Source organism: Oncorhynchus mykiss, unplaced genomic scaffold (genome assembly GCF_013265735.2).
Source record: "Oncorhynchus mykiss isolate Arlee unplaced genomic scaffold, USDA_OmykA_1.1 un_scaffold_348, whole genome shotgun sequence".
Classification (NCBI taxonomy): Eukaryota; Metazoa; Chordata; class Actinopteri; order Salmoniformes; family Salmonidae; genus Oncorhynchus; species Oncorhynchus mykiss.
Genome location: NW_023493796.1, coordinates 126,883 through 145,500, shown reverse-complemented (window position 1 = coordinate 145,500; position 18,618 = coordinate 126,883). Strand labels below are relative to the sequence as shown.

The window sequence follows — 18,618 nt, the reverse complement described above, 5'->3', positions numbered from 1 at the left end:
TTGTGTCTCTGTTTTTAAGACAGTACTTACTAGTGTTAATCAGGGAACGGTTTCTCAAAACCATCTTATGGCTAAGTTCATTGTTAGAACCATTGGATGCCTTAAGATGCGTTTGGGAAACCGGGCCCAGATATCCAGTTTCCTCCTATTTGGATGTGACAGTAATCTCCCCATCCTCCTCTTTCACTCTGAACGCATCTTCCTCCTCTTTCACTGAAACGTCTTTCTCTTCTTCTTTCACTGTAACAGCCTAACCTCTACTTCTTATTTTACTGTGATATCATCCTCTTCTTTAGCAGGAGGAGAGTAGCTCAGTGAACTCATGGTCGGGGATGTTAGCTAGACTAATGCTAACTTATCCAGCCCGCTAACTGACTAATAACAACACCGTAAATATGAAATTAAATCGGATAACTAACTAGACGACAGAAGTGGGTTTAAAACACAGTGGCTAATATACACGAAAGCGTCTAAAGAGCTTTACTGGTTCGGCTATTTTGTCTAGCAAGCTACCGAGGTGTCTGACTAACTGTTGCTGCTGTTGACAGAAGTGTTCCGAAATTGTTTCAGAGCTCCTCAGTTCCTCAACCAAATAGCAAAACGCTGAAATGGCTGGCAGTAAGGCAGGAAAAGACAGTGGTAAGGCCAAGGCGAAAGCTGTGTCACGCTCCCAGAGAGCTGGACAGCAGTTTCCAGTGGGGCGTATCCACAGGCACTTAAAGACCCGCACTACCAGCCACAGACGTGTCGGAGCCACAGCGGCTGTATATAGTGCTGCCATCCTTGAGTATCTCACCGCTGAGGTACTAGAGTTGGCTGGTAATGCCTCTAAAGATCTGAAGGTAAAGCGTATCACTCCCCGCCACTTGCAGCTCGCTATCCGTGGAGACGAGGAGTTGGACTCCCTCGTCAAGGCCACCATAGCTGGAGGCGGTGTGATCCCCCACATCCACAAGTCCCTGATTGGGAAGAAGGGCCAGCAGAAGACTGCATAGAGTAGACAGACGCCATCTTGTTGATCGGAACTGTGGAGGCGTGTGTTCGGACTGGACTCTGTTCGACGACGTGTGTTCGGACTAACCTGACCAACAGGACTTCACATTGATAATTTTTACATTACTATTGGCTAACGATGAGTGATTGGTATTTTTTTTTTTCTCGTTAGTGTAATATTTCCCATAATTAGAGAAGGATAAAATATGTATGTTATTTTTGGACAGGGGGAAATCATACTTTTCCCCCGATTTTCACATTTTCATTTTGACTTGTTTGATTGGCAGGGCTTCAAATGCTTTGTACTGAAAAATGGAACTGTTAAAACCCATTTTTTAAATAAAAACAAAGCTGTCGTTTGTGGTTAATAACACATTTTCATCGTTACTTTCCATCTGTCTATACCATATTGGTTTGTAAGAGAAAATATTTGTCATGCACAGTGCCTTCGAAGTATTCAACCCCTTGACTTACTCCACAATTTATTTTTTAAATCAGCCTGATTTCAGAATGGTTCAAATATTTCTCAACCATCTCTGTGCAAATACCTCAGTGACATAATGAAAGCATGTTTATTTTAAGTTTTAGCAACATTGAAAATGAAATAGATCTCATTTACTGAGATAAATACTTTGTAGAAGCCAAGCCCCTTTGGTAGTTAATACAACTTTCAGTCAGGTATGTGTCAAATTTGCACATCTGGATTAATTTTTTCAAAGCTCTTAAATTATAATAACCAGAAATATAAACAACATGTAAAGTGTTGGTCCCATGTTTCATGAGCTATAATAAAAAATCCCAGAAATGTAAAAAAAAAAATAAGCGTTCCGTCCACAAGATTTTACGTCACACTAACAGCATTGCCGTAAATTCCCACACCGCCATCTGTTGACTGGAGTGGGTAACACAGTTGAGTAAAATGTATATTTAATTTTCAGACAAAAAGTTAAAGGGTAGGAATCGGAGACGACGCTAGTCCTAAAATATTAATTAACCCCCCCTAAATAAATCAATATCAGTCAATATATTTTTTCTGTGATTTATATTTTTCGTTAACCGTTCCATCGCATCTTAAACATCTTACCGGGCCGGCACTAGGACCGGGGGAGGCTGCTGCTGTACAAGTGACTGTGAGACTTTCTTCAGCAAAGACGGCGGACAGAAATACTAGGAGTGAGGGGTACCCCTACACAGAACTGAACTGGATCAAAGATGGCGGACAGAAATACTAGGAGAGAGGGGTACCCCTACACAGAACTGAACTGGATCAAAGATGGCGGACAGAAATACTAGGATGTAGGCAAATGTAAGGAATTATAACATCATAACGAATCATGCAAAAACATGCACAGTTGCCAGGAATGTTAGAGACAAATGATTATGCATTTTTTTTAATCATCCTACCCCCTCCTTTTTCGAACATTCTGTTAAAAATCGCGCAACATTTCAGCGTCCTGCTACTCATGCCAGGAATATAGTACATGCATATGATTAGTATGTGTGGATAGAAAACACTGAAGTTTCTAAAACTGGTTAAATCACGGCTGTGACTATAACAGAGCGTGTGTTTCATCGAAAAGCGCAATAAAAACTGGTCACTGAAATCTGAAAACAGTATCCATGCGCCCCCTTTCATGGATTGTTTAAAGGAAACCAAATTTAATATGGAGACGGGTGCAATTCCTACAGCTTCCACACGATGTTGCCAAAAACGTCATTTTCAGTGACAAAAATTATTTGAGACATTACCAATAGATCCGTCATTCCATCCAGCCTACCTCAATCGATTTTGGAAGATTGAAAAATGGACACTGTTTTCTTGTGTAGCTGCTATTGAATACAGATCGCCCAGTGATCAATTTGATCGCTTATTAACGTTTACAAATACCTAAAGTTGGGTTATAAAAGTAAGTTGAAGTGTTTTGTCAAAGAATATAGGCAACTTATATAATTTTTAAACATGACGTTGCGTGTTGGAGCTTTTTTCCTGATGCAGACAGGCTATACAAATGGATATTTTGGGCATTCATGGACGGATTTAATCGGGAAAAAGACCAATTTGTGATGTTTATGGGACATATAGGAGTGCCAACAAATAATATCATCAAAGGTAATGAATGTTTTATATTTTATTTCTGCGTTTTTGTGTAGCGCCGGCTACGCTAATTATTTTGTTTACGTCGCCTTCAGGCATTTTGGGGTGTTGCATGCTATCAGATAATAGCTTCTCATGCTTTCGCCGAAAAGCATTTTAAAAATCTGACTTGTTGGCTAGATTCACAACGAGTGTAGCTTTAATTCAATACCCTGCATGTGTATTTTAATGAACGTTTGAGTTTTAACGAGTACATTTAGCATTTAGCGTAGCGCATTTGCATTTCCAGGTGCCTACTTGAGACGTCTGCGTCTCAAGTAGGAGCAAGAAGTTTTTAATCATAAAGTTAATTTACGAAAATCTTTATTTAGCAAGCTAGCTGACTAGCTAACATTAACCAGCTAGCTGGCTAGCTAACATTAGCCAGCTAGCTGGCTAGCTTTATGGGTGTTGTGACATGAGTATGAAATTGTAATTCTGGTTGTTTTAGGGACTCCTGAAACAACCAGCAAACCAGGATGCAATTTTGTGAAACAGTGAATGTATAGAATCTAGCTAACTGAAGAATTTACTGGAAATTGAATGTACAATTTTGTACGTTTTCCTTGCTAATATTTGCCATGCAGATAGATGACATCACGTAGCTAGCTATGTTCTTGCTTATTTTGCAGTGGATGATTAAAATACCTGTATGCCTATGGATGTGTAGCTAGCTATCTAGCCGATCTGTGTATGGACCCACATTTTTGGTATACATATTAGTTAAGAACCTAGATATGAACCTCAGCTATCATAGCCAGTTGTATCAACTTCAAAACAGCCTGAATGACATTAATGAAACCTATGGACTGAGTAGAAATTAATATAATGTTGTGCCAAGGATGCAAGACGTATATACGCGTTATTACCATGCATGAGATCCCCACATTGTAGCCTGTACATTTAATATATTCACTGATCATGTACTCTACCTTGGCAAATAAAGGTGCAGTTTAGGTATGAATGTCTTTGAGATAATTTTTCAGTCATATCCAATACCATGAGTATCAAATTCCAGTCTTTGAATGATGCTGTGTCTGCATGTATGTATTACAATTATACACTTCAACAGTGTTTATCAATCTTGGTCATGGGACATCAATGTTTACACATTGTAAGTAATAGACTAGAAACAGGATTTAACTAGTTAATTCATATATACAGAAATCTAATTTAAAAAAACGTACACTACACTTCCTATGCATCATGTAAATACTTGAACACGGGTTCATCTCAATATCTAATGGCCTGGAGTATTTCAGCACATTACACTTCATTTCAACCAGTAGAGAATGTGAAACGCTTTATTGAAAAGCTCATTATCCAAGTGTTATAAATACAAGTTCAATCTTTACTTCAATGCACATCTGCTGTGCATTATAAAAACAGAGGAAGGAAGAGGAGAGGTTGGAGTCTGTTTGATTGAGTGTGTGGACAGGTGTCTTTTTTACAGGTAACGAGTTCAAACAGGTGCAGTTAATACAGGTAATGAGTGGCGAACAGGAGGGCTTCTTAAAGAAAAACTAACAGGTCTGTGAGAGCCGGAATTCTTACTGGTTTGTAGGTGATCAAATACTTGTATGTCATGCAATAAAATGCAAATGAAGTACTTGAAAATCATACAATGTGATTTTCTGGATTTTTGTTTTAGAGTCCGTCTCTCACAGTTGAAGTGTACCTATGATAAAGATTGCAGACCTCTACATGCTTTGTAAGTAGGAAAACCTGCAAAATCGGCAGTGTATCAAATACTCGTTCTCCCCACTGTATATAATATGACTAAATGTGTTTCTTTCTGTGTTGCAGGGGCAGTCAAGAAATGGAACAGCAAGGCCACAGAACATGACAAAAGCAGAGCTGTGGGAGACCACCTCAAGCCCCTGGTAGAGCCGGGGGTGGTGTTTACCACTCCACCACGCCTTCAGCAGGCTTGAAAAGTGATACTGTTTTTCATACTAAGAGGGACCTTACATTTATTTTTGATACTGTCTCAAAGCTAACTAAAAAGCAGCATTCCCCAAGTGAGGATGGCTTTCACTTCAGCAGTAAAAATTCATGAACTTCTTTGAGGAAAAGATCATGATCATTAGAAAGCAAATTAAGGACTCTTTAAATCTGCGTATCCTTCCAAAGCTCAGCTGTCCTGAGTCTCCACAACTCTGCCAGGACCTAGGATCAAGAGAGACAATTAAGTGTTTTAGTACTATATCTCTTGACACAATGATGAAAATAATCATGGCCTCTAAACCTTCAAGCTGCATACTGGACCCTATTCCAACTAAACTACTGAAAGAGCTGCTTCCTGTGCTTGTACCTCCTATGTTGAACATAATAAACGGCTCTCTATCCACCGGATGTGTCCCAAACTCACTAAAAGTGGCAGTAATAAAGCCTCTCTTGAAAAAGCCAAACCTTGACCCAGAAAATATAAAAAACTATTGGCCTATATCGAATCTTCCATTCCTCTCAAAATTGTAGAAATAGCTGTTGAAATACGAAATGCTTCAGTCTGGTTCTAGACCCCATCATAGCACTGAGACTGCACTTGTGAAGTTGGAAAATTACCTTTTAATGGCGTCAGACCGAGGCTCTGAATCTGTCCTCGTGCTCCTAGATCTTAGTGCTGCTTTTGATAACATCGATCACCACATTATTTTGGAGAGATTGGAAACCCAAATTGGTCTACACGGACAAGTTCTGGCCTGGTTTAGATCTTTTCTGTCGGAAAGATATCAGTTTGTCTCTGTGAATGGTTTGACCTCTGACAAATCAACTGTACATTTCAATGAAACATGGTGAAGCCCCAATATTGCCCTCGCTAGAAACCTGTGTTTCAGACATAAGGAAGTGGATGGCTGCAAACTTTCTACTTTTAAACTCGGACAAAAAAGAGATACTTGTTCTAGGTCCCAAGAAACAAAGAGATCTTCTGTTGAATCTGACAATTAATCTTAATGGTTGTACAGTCGTCTCAAATAAAACTGTGAAGGACCTCGGCGTTACTCTGGACCCTGATCTCTCTTTTGAAGAACATATCAAGACCATTTCAAGGACAGCTGTTTTTTCCATCTACGTAACATTGCAAAAATCAGAAACTTCCTGTCCAAAAATAATGCAGAAAAATGTATCCATGCTTTTGTTACTTCTAGGTTAGACTACTGCAATGCTCTACTTTCCGGCTACCTGGATAAAGCACTAAATAAACTTCAGTTAGTGCTAAATATGGCTGCTAGAATCCTGACTAGAACAAAAAAAAATGATCATATTACTCCAGTGCTAGCCTCCCTACACTGGCTTCCTGTTAAGGCAAGGGCTGATTTCAAGGTTTTACTGCTAACCTACAAAGCATTACATGGGCTTGCTCCTACCTATCTTTCCGATTTGGTCCTGCCGTACATACCTACACGTACGCTACGGTCACAAGACGCAGGCCTCCTAATTGTCCCTAGAATTTCTAAGCAAACAGCTGGAGGCAGGGCTTTCTCCTATATAGCTCCATGTTTATGGAATGGTCTGCCTACCAATGTGAGAGATGCAGACTCGGTCTCAACTTTTAAGTCTTTACTGAAGACTCATCTCTTCAGTGGGTCATATGATTGAGTGTAGTCTGGCCCAGGAGTGTGAAGGTGAACGGAAAGGCTCTGGAGCAACGAACCGCCCTTGCTGTCTCTGCCTGGCCTGTTCCCCTCTCTCCACTGGGATTCTCTGCCTCTAACCCTATTACAGGGACTAAGTCACTGGCTTACTGGTGCTCTATCATGCCGTCCCTAGGAGGCATCACTTGAGTGGGTTGAGTCACTGATGTGATCTTCTTGTCTGGGTTGGCGCCCCCCCTTGGGTTGTGCCATGGCGGAGATCTTTGTGAGCTATACTCGGCCTTGTCTCAGGATGGTAAGTTGGTGTTTGAAGATATCCCTCTAGTGGTGTGGGGGCTGTGCTTTGGCAAAGTGGGTGGGGTTATATCCTTCCTGTTTGGCCCTGTCCGGGGGTATCATCGGATGGGGCCACAGTTTTTCCTGACCCCTCCTGTCTCAGCCTCCAGTATTTATGCTGCAGTAGTTCTTCTCCTGTCTTATCCGATGTCTTGTGTGAATTTAAGTATGCTCTCTCTAATTCTCTCTCTCGGAGGAGGAGGACCTGAGCCCTAGGACCATGCCTCAGGACTACCTGGCATGATGACTCCTTGCTGTCCCCAGTCCGTGCTGTCCCCAGCACTTTGAGATATCAGCTTTGCCTTGCGAAAGTATTCGGCCCCTTTGAACTTTGCGACCTTTTGCCACATTTCAGGCTTCAAACATAAAGATATAAAACTGTATTTTTTTGTGAAGAATCAACAACAAGTGGGACACAATCATGAAGTGGAACAACATTTATTGGATATTTCAAACTTTTTTAACAAATCAAAAACTGAAAAATTGGGCGTGCAAAATTATTCAGCCCCTTTACTTTCAGTGCAGAAAACTCTCTCCAGTAGTTCAGTGATGATCTCTGAATGATCCAATGTTGACCTAAATGACTAATGATGATAAATACAATCCGCCTGTGTGTAATCAAGTCTCCGTATAAATGCACCTGCACTGTGATAGTCTCAGAGGTCCGTTAAAAGCGCAGAGAGCATCATGAAGAACAAGGAATACACCAGGCAGGTTCGAGATACTGTTGTGAAGAAGTTTAAAGCCGGATTTGGATACAAAAAGATTTCCTAAGCTTTAAACATCCCAAGGAGCACTGTGCAAGCGATAATATTGAAATGGAAGGAGTATCAGACCACTGCAAATCTACCAACACCTGGCCGTCCCTCTAAACTTTCAGCTCATACAAGGAGAAGACTGATCAGAGATGCAGCCAAGAGGCCCATGATCACTCACACTGCAGATATCTACAGCTGAGGTGGGAGACTCTGTCCATAGGACAACAATCAGTCGTATATTGCACAAATCTGGCCTTTATGGAAGAGTGGCAAGAAGAAAGCCATTTCTTAAAGATATCCATAAAAAGTGTCGTTTAAAGTTTGCCACAAGCCACCTGGGAGACACACCAAACATGTGGAAGAAGGTGCTCTGGTCAGATGAAACCAAAATTGAACTTTTTGGCAACAATGCAAAACGTTATGTTTGGCGTAAAAGCAACACACCATCCCCACTGTCAAACATGGTGGTGGCAGCATCATGGTTTGGCCCTGCTTTTCTTCAGCAGGGACAGGGAAGATGGTTAAAATTGATGGGAAGATGGATGGAGCCAAATACAGGACCATTCTGGAAGAAAACCTGATGGAGTCTGCAAAAGACCTGAGACTGGGACGGAGATTTGTCTTCCAACAAGACAATGATCCAAAACATAAAGCAAAATCTACAATGGAATGGTTCAAAAATACACATATCCAGGTGATAGAATGGCCAAGTCAGACCTGAATCCAATCGAGAATCTGTGGAAAGAACTGAAAACTGCTGTTCACAAATGCTCTCCATCCAACCTCACTGAGCTCGAGCTGTTTTGCAAGGAGGAATGGGAAAAAATGTCAGTCTCTCGATGTGCAAAACTGATAGAGACATACCCCAAGCGACTTACAGCTGTAATCGCAGCAAAAGGTGGCGCTACAAAATATTAACGTAAGGGGGCTGAATAATTTTGCACGCCCAATTTTTCAGTTTTTGATTTGTTAAAAAAGTTTGAAATATCCAATAAATGTCGTTCCACTTCATGATTGTGTCCCACTTGTTGCTGATTCTTCACAAAAAAATACAGTCTTATATCTTTATGTTTGAAGCCTGAAATGTGGCAAAAGGTCGCAAATTTCAAGGGGGCCAAATACTTTCGCAAGGCACTGTATGTATTTTCTGATGATTGATCAAAGATCTTTTTTCAGAGTATCTCTTGTCACATTGATCACACCTATAAGATGTCTCTCCTGTGTGGATTCTCTGGTGTTGAGTCAGATGGCAAGATTGACCAAAACTCTTCCCACATTGATCACAGCTATAAGATGTCTCTCCTGTGTGGATTCTCTGGTGTTGAGTCAGATGGCAAGATTGACGAAAACTCTTCCCACATTGATCACAGCTATAAGGTTTCTCTCCTGTGTGTGTTCTCTGGTGCACTGTCAGATCTCCAGATTGACCCCAACTCTTCCCACATTGATCAAAACTATAAGGTTCCTGTGTGTGTTCTCTGATGAATTTTAATGCCTGATGAGGTGAATCTCATCCCACAGTCAGAGCAGCAGAGATTTCTCTTCCCTGTGGATCTCTGCAGGTGTTTATTGAGGTGTTCTGATCTAGAGGGACTCTCCTCTGCCTCTTCAGCATCATGAGGCTGTTGTTGCTCCCCAGAGGATTCACAATAGTCCCGTATCTCTCCTGTGTGAACAACAAAGTCAGACAGATGATCAAAAGACCACTACAGTGGTAATCCACTGTAAAAAAGTGATGCCAACAGCGTAGCCATGATGTTATGTAATGAATGTTAAAATTATTTGACATTTGCCTTAAAATGAGAATGAATAGTCATATTTTGTCTTGTTTTCACATTAGTAGTAACATCGATGATTGTAGGCTAGATTAAATATTATTGCATATTTATGCTAAAAACATCCTGAGGATTGATTATAGACATCGTTTGACATGTTTTTAAGAACTTTACCTATATTATTTAGACTTTTCATCTGACTGTTGTGTGCGCACTGGATCTAGTTGATAACTGAACAAAACGCGCAAACCAAACGGAGGTTTTTGGACATAAAGAGGAACTTTTTCTAACAAAACAAACATTTATTGTTCTACTGGGAGTCCTGTGAGGGCAACCATATGAAGATCATCAAAAGTAAGTGATTAATTTTATCGCTATTTCTGACTTTTGTTGACTCATCCTCTTGGCTGGTAACTAACTGTATGTAATGTTTTGATAGCTGAGAGCTGCACTCAGAAAATCGCATGGTATGCTTTCGCCGTAAATCCTTTTTGAAATCTGACACAGCCTATGTATAACACTTGTATATTTTATCAATGTTTGTGATGAGTATTTCTGTAGTTTGATTTGGCTCTCTGCAATTTCACCAGAAGTTGTTTGAGACAGTGCATTACTGAACATAACGCGCACATTTAAACTGAGGTTGTTGGGCATAAAGAGGGTCTTTATCGAACATTTACTATGTAACAGGGACTCTTGTGAGTGCCACCAGATGAAGATGAAAGGTAAGTGATTAATTTTGTTGCTATTTCTTAAGTTTGTGTCGCACCTGCCTGGTTGAAAAATAATTTTCATTTAATTTTCATGTGTTTTGTAAGCGGGACGCTGTCGTCAGATTTTCGCATGGTGTTCTTTCCTCGTAACACCTTTTTGAAATCGGACACAGTGGTTGGATTAACAAGAAGTTTATCTTTAAAATGGTGTATAATACTTGTATGTTTGAGGAATTTTAATTGAGGGTTTTTTGTGGTTTGAATTTGGCGCCCTGCAATTTCACTGGCTGTTGGCGAGGTGGGACGCAGCGTCCCACATACACAAGAGAGGTTAACTTGGCTTTCGAAGACTTTAGAAAGGCAGGACAGGATGGATATAGGTCTGTAACAGTTTGGGTCTGGAGTGTCACCCCCTTTGAAGAGGGGGATGACCACGGAAGCTTTCCAATCTTTAGGAATCTCGGACGACACAAAAAAGAGGTTGAACAGACTAGTAATAGGGGTTGCAACAATGGTGGTGGATAATTTTAGAAAGAGAGGGTCCAGATTGTCTAGCCCAGCTGATTTGTACAGGTCCAGGTTTTACAGATCTTTCAGAACATCAGCTATCTGGATTTGGGTGATGGAGAAGCTGGGGAGGCATGGGCAAGTAGCTGCGGGGGGTGCGGAGCTGTTGGCCAGGGTTGGGGTAGCCAGGAAAAAAGCGTGGCCAGCCGTAGAGAAAAGCTTATTGAAATTCTCGATTATCGTGGATTTATCGGTGGTGACAGTGTTTCCTAGCCCCAGTGCAGTGGACAGCTGGGAGGAGGTGCTCTTATTCTCCATGGACTTAAGTGTCCCAAAACTTTTGGAGTTAGAGCGATAGGATGCAAATTTCTGTTTGATAAAGTTAGCCTTTGCTTTCCTAACTGACAGTGTGTATTGGTTCCCGACTTCTCTGAAAAATTGCATATCGCGGGGACTATTCGATGCTAGCGCAGTACGCCACAGGATGTTTTTGTGCTGGTCGAGGGCAGTCAGGTCTGGAGTGAACCAAGGACTATATATTTTCTTAGTTCTACATTTTTGAAAGGGACATGCTTATTTAAGATGGTGAGGAATATACATTTAAAGAACAACCAGGCCTCTTCTACTGATGGGATGAGGTCAATATCCTTCCAGGATACCCGGGCCAGGTCGATTTAGAAAGGCCTGCTCGCAGAAGTGTTTTATGGAGCGTTTGACAGTGATGAGGGGTGGTCGTTTGACTGTGAACCAATAACAGATGCAGGCAATGAGGCAGTGATCGCTGAGATCCTGATTGAAAACAGCAGAGGTGTATTTGGAGGGCAAGTTGGTCAGGATAATATCTATAAGGGTGCGAATGTTTACGGATTTCGGGTTGTACCTGATGGGTTGCTTGATAATTTGTGTGAGATTGAGGGCATCTAGCGTGGATTGTAGGACGGCCCGGGGTGTTAAGCATATCCCAGTTTAGGTGACCTAACAGAACAAACTCTGAAGATATATGGGGGCAATCAATTCACATATGGTGTCCTGGGCACAGCTTTGAGCTGGGAGGGGGGGGGGGGGGGGGGGGGGGGTGTCTATAACAGGCGGCAACAGTGAGAGACTCATTTCTGGAGAGAGTCATTTTCTAAAATTAGAAGCTCGAATTGTTTGGGTATGGACCTGGAAAGTATGACAGAACTTTGCTGGCCATCTCTGCAGTAGATTGCAACTCCTCCCCCTTTAGCAGTTCTATCTTGACGGAAAATGTCGTAGTTGGGGATGGAAATGTGTGAATTTTTGGTGGGCTTCCAAAGCCAGGATTCAGACGCGGCAAGGACATCAAGGTAGGCGGTGTGTGCTAAAGCAGTGAGTAAAACAAACTTAGGGAGGAGGCTTGTGATGTTAACATGCATGAAACCAAGGCTTTTACGGTTACAGAAGTCAACAAATGAGAGCGCCCGGGGACACATAGGGCCTGGGTTAACCTCTACATCACCCGAGGAACAGAGGAGTAGGATGAGGGTACGGCTAAAGGATATCAGAACTGGTCGTCTAGTGCATTGGGAACAGAGAATACAAGGAGCAGATTTCTGGGCGTGGTAGGATAGATTAAAGGCATTTTGTACGGACAGGGGTATGGTAGGGTGCGGGTACAGTGGAGAAAAACCTAGGTATTGAGTGACGATAAGAGAGGTTGCATCTCTGGAGGCACTAGTTATGCTAGGTGAGGTCACCGCATATGTGGGAGTTGGGACAAAAGAGCTCTCTGAGGCATATTGAGTGGGACTAGGAGCTCCGCAGTAAAATAAAACAATGATAACTACCCTAAACAACAGTATACAAGGCATATTGACATTAGAGAGAGACAAAGCGAGGCATAAAGCAATCACAGGTCTTGATTGGGAGAGCTAGCTAAGACAAAAACGGTTAAGACAGCAACAACAGGTAAAATGGCGATGAATGGGCAGAGAGGGTCAGTTAACTACACACAGGGCCTGAGTTCGAGGCTGGGGCCGATAGATAAACAAAATAAACAAAATGGAGAACCGTGAATAATGAACAATTCAGCAGGCATCAGCTATGTAGCCAAGTGATCATAGGGTCCATTAACTTCTTGATCCTACTTGAGACGCAGATGTCTCAACTAGGCACCTGGAAATGCAAATGCGCTACGCTAAATGCTAAATGTACTCGTTAAAACTCAAACGTTCATCAAAATACACATGCAGGGTATAGAATTAAAGCCACACTCGTTGTGAATCTAGCCAACAAGTCAGATTTTTAAAATGCTTTTCGGCGAAAGCATGAGAAGCTATTATCTGATAGCATGCAACACCCCAAAATGCCTGAAGGCGACGTAAACAAAAGATTTAGCGTAGCCGGCGCTACACAAAACGCAGAAATAAAATATAAAACATTCATTACCTTTGACGAGCTTCTTTCTTGGCACTCCTATATGCCCCATAAACATCACTATTGGGTCTTTTTTTCGATTAAATCGGTCCATATATACCCAAAATAGCCATCTATGGAAGCTGTGTAATTCAGAAAAAAACATTGTTTTAAAACGCAGCGTCATTTTTTAAAATTAAAAAAGTCGACGATAAACTTTCACAAAACACTTCGAAATACTTTTGTAATCCAACTTTAGGTATTAGTAAACGTTTATAATCTATCAAAATGATCACGGGGCGATGTGTATTCAATAGCTCCTCGTCTTCAAATCAATGGCCGAAAATGTGCACTTCAAAACATCCTGGCGGAGACCGGAAGAAATGTAATCCAGTTAGTTGGTTTTACCAACAAATAACTCCCCGGATAATGACGACAATGGCGACATCGTGTGGAATCTGTAGGAATTGCATGCAGGTCCATAATTAATTTTGTGCCCTTTTAACAATCCATGAAAGTGACGCATGGATATTATTTTTAGCTTTCAGTGAGCAGTTTTTCTTGCGCTTTTCGATGAAACACACGATCTGTTATAGTCACAGCCGTGATTTAACCAGTTTTAGAAACTTCAGAGTGTTTTCTATCCACACATACTAATCATATGCATATACTATATTCCTGGCATGAGTAGCAGGACGCTGAAAAGTTGCGCGATTTTTAACAGAATGTTCGAAAAAGGAGGGGTAGGCTACAGCAATATACAGTTTAAGTCGGAAGTTTACATCTTAAAGAAATACATTTAAATGCAGTTTTTCACAATTCCTGACATTTAATCCTAGTAAAAATCCCCTGTCTTAGGTCAGTTAGGATCACCACATTATTTTAAGTATGTGAAATGTCAGAACAAATAATTATTTCTTTCAGCTTTTATTTCTTTCATTACATTCCCATTGGGTCAGAAGTCAGAAAAACCCCCAATTAGTATTTGTTAGCATTGCCTTTAAAATGTTTAACCTCTTTCAGCTAGGGGGCACTATTTTTCAATTTTTTTTATAAATAATGTTCCCAAAGTAAACAGCCTATTTCTCTGGCCTAGATGCTAGAATATGCTAAAGCTTCCAAAACTGTCAAAATATTGTCTGTGAGTGTAACAGAACTGATAATGCAGGCAAAACCCTGAGAAAAATCAAACCAGGAAGTGGCTTCTATTTTGAAAACTTCATGTTCCATAGCCTCCCATTGCTCCATTTAATGGGATATCAACCAGATTCCTTTTCCTATCGCTTCCTCAAGGTGTCAACAGTCTTCAGACATAGTTACAGGCTTTTATTTTGAAGAATGAGCGTGACCGACCACATTGCGTAAGTGGATAGGTGGGGGCTCTCAGAGTGAGTTGTGTGCAAAAAAGAAAGGCGGCCATTGTTACTCCCAGTCCTAGTGAACTGTCCCGGTTGATACATTATCAAATAAATATTTGAAAAACATCCTGGGGATTGATAATAAAATACATTTGACATGTTTAAGTGGACATTATGGATATAATTTGGAATTTTTGTCTGCGTTGTCATGACCGCTCTTTCCGGTGGATTCCTGGGTATAATGCATCAAACTAACAAAGGTATTTGGATATAAAAAATATCTTTATGGAACAAAAGGAACATTTGTTGTCTAACTGGGAGTCTCGTGAGTGAAAACATCTGAAGATCATCAAAGGTAAACGATTAATTTGATTGCTTTTCGGATTTTCGTGACCAATTTGCCTGATGCTAAGTGTACTTATTGTTTTGTCGAGCGATCGATACATTTACACAAACGCTTGTATTGCTTTCGCTGTAAAGCATCATTTCAAAATCTGAGATGACAGGTGGATTAACAAAAGGCTAAACTGTGTTTTTCAATATTGCACTTGTGATTTCATGAATATGAATATTTTCTAGTAATATTATTTGACTGTGGCGCTATGCTATTCAGCATTGCTGATGACAATTATCCCAGATCCGGTGTATGGGTGGTTCAGAGAGGTTAATGATCGGCTAAGAAAAGCCAATTGACATTTACTCCTGAGGTGCTGACTTGCTGCACCCTCGACAACTACTGTGATTATTATTATTTGACCATGCTGGTCATGTATGAACATTTTAACATCTTGGCCATGTTCTGTTATAATCTCCACCCGGCACAGCCAGAAGAGGACTGGCCACCCCTCATAGCCTGGTTCCTCTCTAGGTTTCTTCCTAGGTTTTGGCCTTTCTAGGGAGTTTTTCCTAGCCACCGTGCTTCTACACCTGCATTGCTTGCTGTTTGGGGTTTTAGGATGGGTTTCTGTACAGAACTTTGAGATATCAGCTGACGTACGAAGGGCTATATAAATACATTTGATTTGAACATGCTATTAAATTCACGCCACGCTGGAAGCCCCGCCTTCCACAGGTGATGAGTCTGAGGCTCAGGTTTCATCTTTAAATTTAATACCACTCTTCACTGACCCAGGAAGGAACTCTTATAACTCCCTTCAGGGGATCTGACCTGACCTCAACCGCTCCTTCGCCTAATCCACAGATGTCCATCCTCTTCCCCTATAGCAATCCTGTGATCTCCTCCCGTCCACCCAGCACATTCCACAGCCACTCTGTCTTTCTACAGATCTCACCCCTTTATATACAGTGCCTTGCGAAAGTATTCGGCCCCCTTGAACTTTACGACCTTTTGCCACATTTAAGACTTCAAACATAAATATATAAAACTGTATTTTTTTGTGAAGAATCAACAACAAGTGGGACACAATCATGAAATGGAACGACATTTATTGGGTATTTCAAACTTTTTTAACAAATCAAAAACTGAAAAATTGGGCGTGCAAAATTATTCAGCCCCCTTAAGTTAAAAACCTGTTAAGGATATGGCAGACATACGCCCCCTTTGGAGAGATTGGGTACCCCTAGTAAACTGGAAAAAAAATCTGTCAAAAATTGCTAATATATGCAAATAAAAATTATTATTGGATAGAAAACACTCTAAAGATTCTAAAACCGTTGGAATTATGTCTGTAAGTATAGCAGAACTCACAGGGCAGGCATTCTTCCAAACTAGTTTTTGTGGCCATGAAAGTTGGAGCAACTTTGACGTCATGGCCCGCACCCTTCCCAACCAGTTATGATTCTGGAGACACTTTCTATCGCTTCCGCTAGATGTCCTCTTTCATTAGAGCTTTGAATCGTTCAAATCCCGCGAGAATTGACCCTATGGGAGTGAAATTAGTGCGTGCCACGAGAGAATAGGCTGTGCGTATGGGCGCGAATTGGTCCCAGCCATTCCTTTGTTCCAGCACTCAAGAGAAGAGCAGACGATGGCCGATTGAATTTAAGTTTGTTTTGCGTGTCTAAAACATCATAAAGCTTGCTTCTGCACTTAGTTTGACCTGTTTAGTCGACATATAATATGTAATTTTGAAGTTTTGATGCGCAACTTTTCCGGACCAGAGGACGTTTTGGGTGCATTTCAGCTGATGTTATTAGCAGTAGCTAATACAAAGACGCAAGACTTGAAACCAAACGATGTATTGGGTAAGTATGAAGCCTTCCAGAACATTCTGAACGAAGACCATCGAAGGTAAGGGAATATTTATGCTTAAATCTGTGTTTCTGTTGACTCCAACATTACGTGGAAATGTAGCTTGGAACTGAGCGCTGTCTCAGCATATGGAATAGTGTGCGATTTCTGTAACGTTAAAAATAAATCTAACACAGCGGTTGCATAAAGAAGCAGTGTATCTTTCTAACTATATGTAGAACATGTATATTTAGTCAAAGTTTATGATGTCTATTTACGTTATCTTGCCGCGCTACATAGATTTCCTGCGGGCATTTTTGAGTAATTTCTGAACGTGAACTCACTGTAAATGGACATTTATGGATATAAATGGCATATTATTGCAAAAAAAAAATATGTACTGTGTAACATGTCATATTACTGTCATCTGATGAAGATTTTCAAAAGGTTAGTGAGCGATTTATTTTTTAATCCTGCGTTTGTTGATTGCATGTTTTGGCTATTGAAATGAGCTGTGTCTGGTGGTGGTTTTACATATATATGTGCTATGTTTTCGCCGTAAAACATTTTAGAATGCTGGCTAGATGAACAAGGTGTTTATCTTTCATTTGAGCTATTGGACTTGTTAATGTGTGGAGGTTAAATATTTTTACGAATATTTTTGCGTTCCATGCGCCACCGTTTCAGCTGAACGTGGGAGGGTTGATTCCCAATTGGGAACCAGTATCGTAGACAGGTTAATACTTTGTAGCGCCACCTTTTGCTGCGATTACAGCTGTAAGTCGCTTGGGGTATGTCTCTATCAGTTTTGCACATCGAGAGACTGAATTTTTTTCCCATTCCTCCTTGCAAAACAGCTCGAGCTCAGTGAGGTTGGATGGAGAGCATTTGTGAACAGCAGTTTTCAGTTCTTTCCACAGATTCTCGATTGGATTCAGGTCTGGACTTTGACTTGGCCATTCTAACACCTGGATATGTTTATTTTTGAACCATTCTATTGTAGATTTTGCTTTATGTTTTGGATCATTGTCTTGTTGGAAGACAAATCTCCGTCCCAGTCTCAGGTCTTTTGCAGACTCCATCAGGTTTTCTTCCAGAATGGTCCTGTATTTGGCTCCATCCATCTTCCCATCAATTTTAACCATCTTCCCTGTCCCTGCTGAAGAAAAGCAGTTTGCTGCACTGAAAGTAAAGGGGCTGAATAATTTTGCACGCCCAATTTTTCAGTTTTTGATTTGTTAAAAAAGTTTGAAATATCCAATAAATGTCGTTCCACTTCATGATTGTGTCCCACTTGTTGTTGATTCTTCACAAAAAAATACAGTTTTATATCTTTATGTTTGAAGCCTGAAATGTGGCAAAAGGTCGCAAAGTTCAAGGGGGCCGAATACTTTCGCAAGGCACTGTACTCTGCGTCTGACCCATCATGTCTTTAATATCTCAATGTTCAAAGTTTAGCCCGAATCCAACAATAGTCATATAGTTACACTCCCTTTCAGTCGGTCAACTTCGGTAAAACATACTATGGGAAAATACAATCATTCCCCATGCCGCACCAAACGGATACTAAATGAAATGGCCCCTGACAGACCACCCAGACCTTACCCCGCAACATGTGCCAGTTTTGTCAATTTATTAATTGTATTTTATTTGAAACATTCCTGTCAATGTTGAGTAAGGATGCACAACTAATTAGAAGTAGGGCTAGTCTACCTGGCCTGAGCGCAAATGTAGGTCTATAAATGTGCCCATTTGGGGATGTCTGATAGTATTTCTGATTGTCTTAACGCACCACCACTAATGAGTTGAGGAGCTTCTCAAAGTAATGTTTTATGCACCTCAAACAGCAAGTAAACAAAGTCTAATCCAAATCAATTGCAA

The 18,618-nt window shown here is 40.8% G+C and overlaps 1 protein-coding gene across 1 annotated transcript; it reads left to right on the top strand.

Annotated features, from left to right (window-relative positions):
• Window positions 1–598: 598 nt before the first annotated feature.
• LOC110512313 (histone H2A.V-like) lies at window positions 599–1,061 on the top strand. The gene has a single exon (XM_021592780.2). It carries the CDS (start codon window positions 609–611, stop codon window positions 993–995), a length of 387 nt encoding a protein of 128 aa, XP_021448455.2. The 5' UTR covers window positions 599–608; the 3' UTR covers window positions 996–1,061.
• The last annotated feature ends 17,557 nt before the right edge of the window (window positions 1,062–18,618 follow it).

Bases quoted from the DNA above. Each gene is read 5' to 3' on its own strand.
- LOC110512313 (XM_021592780.2), top strand. From the start codon at position 609: ATGGCTGGCAGTAAGGCAGGAAAAGACAGTGGTAAGGCCAAGGCGAAA.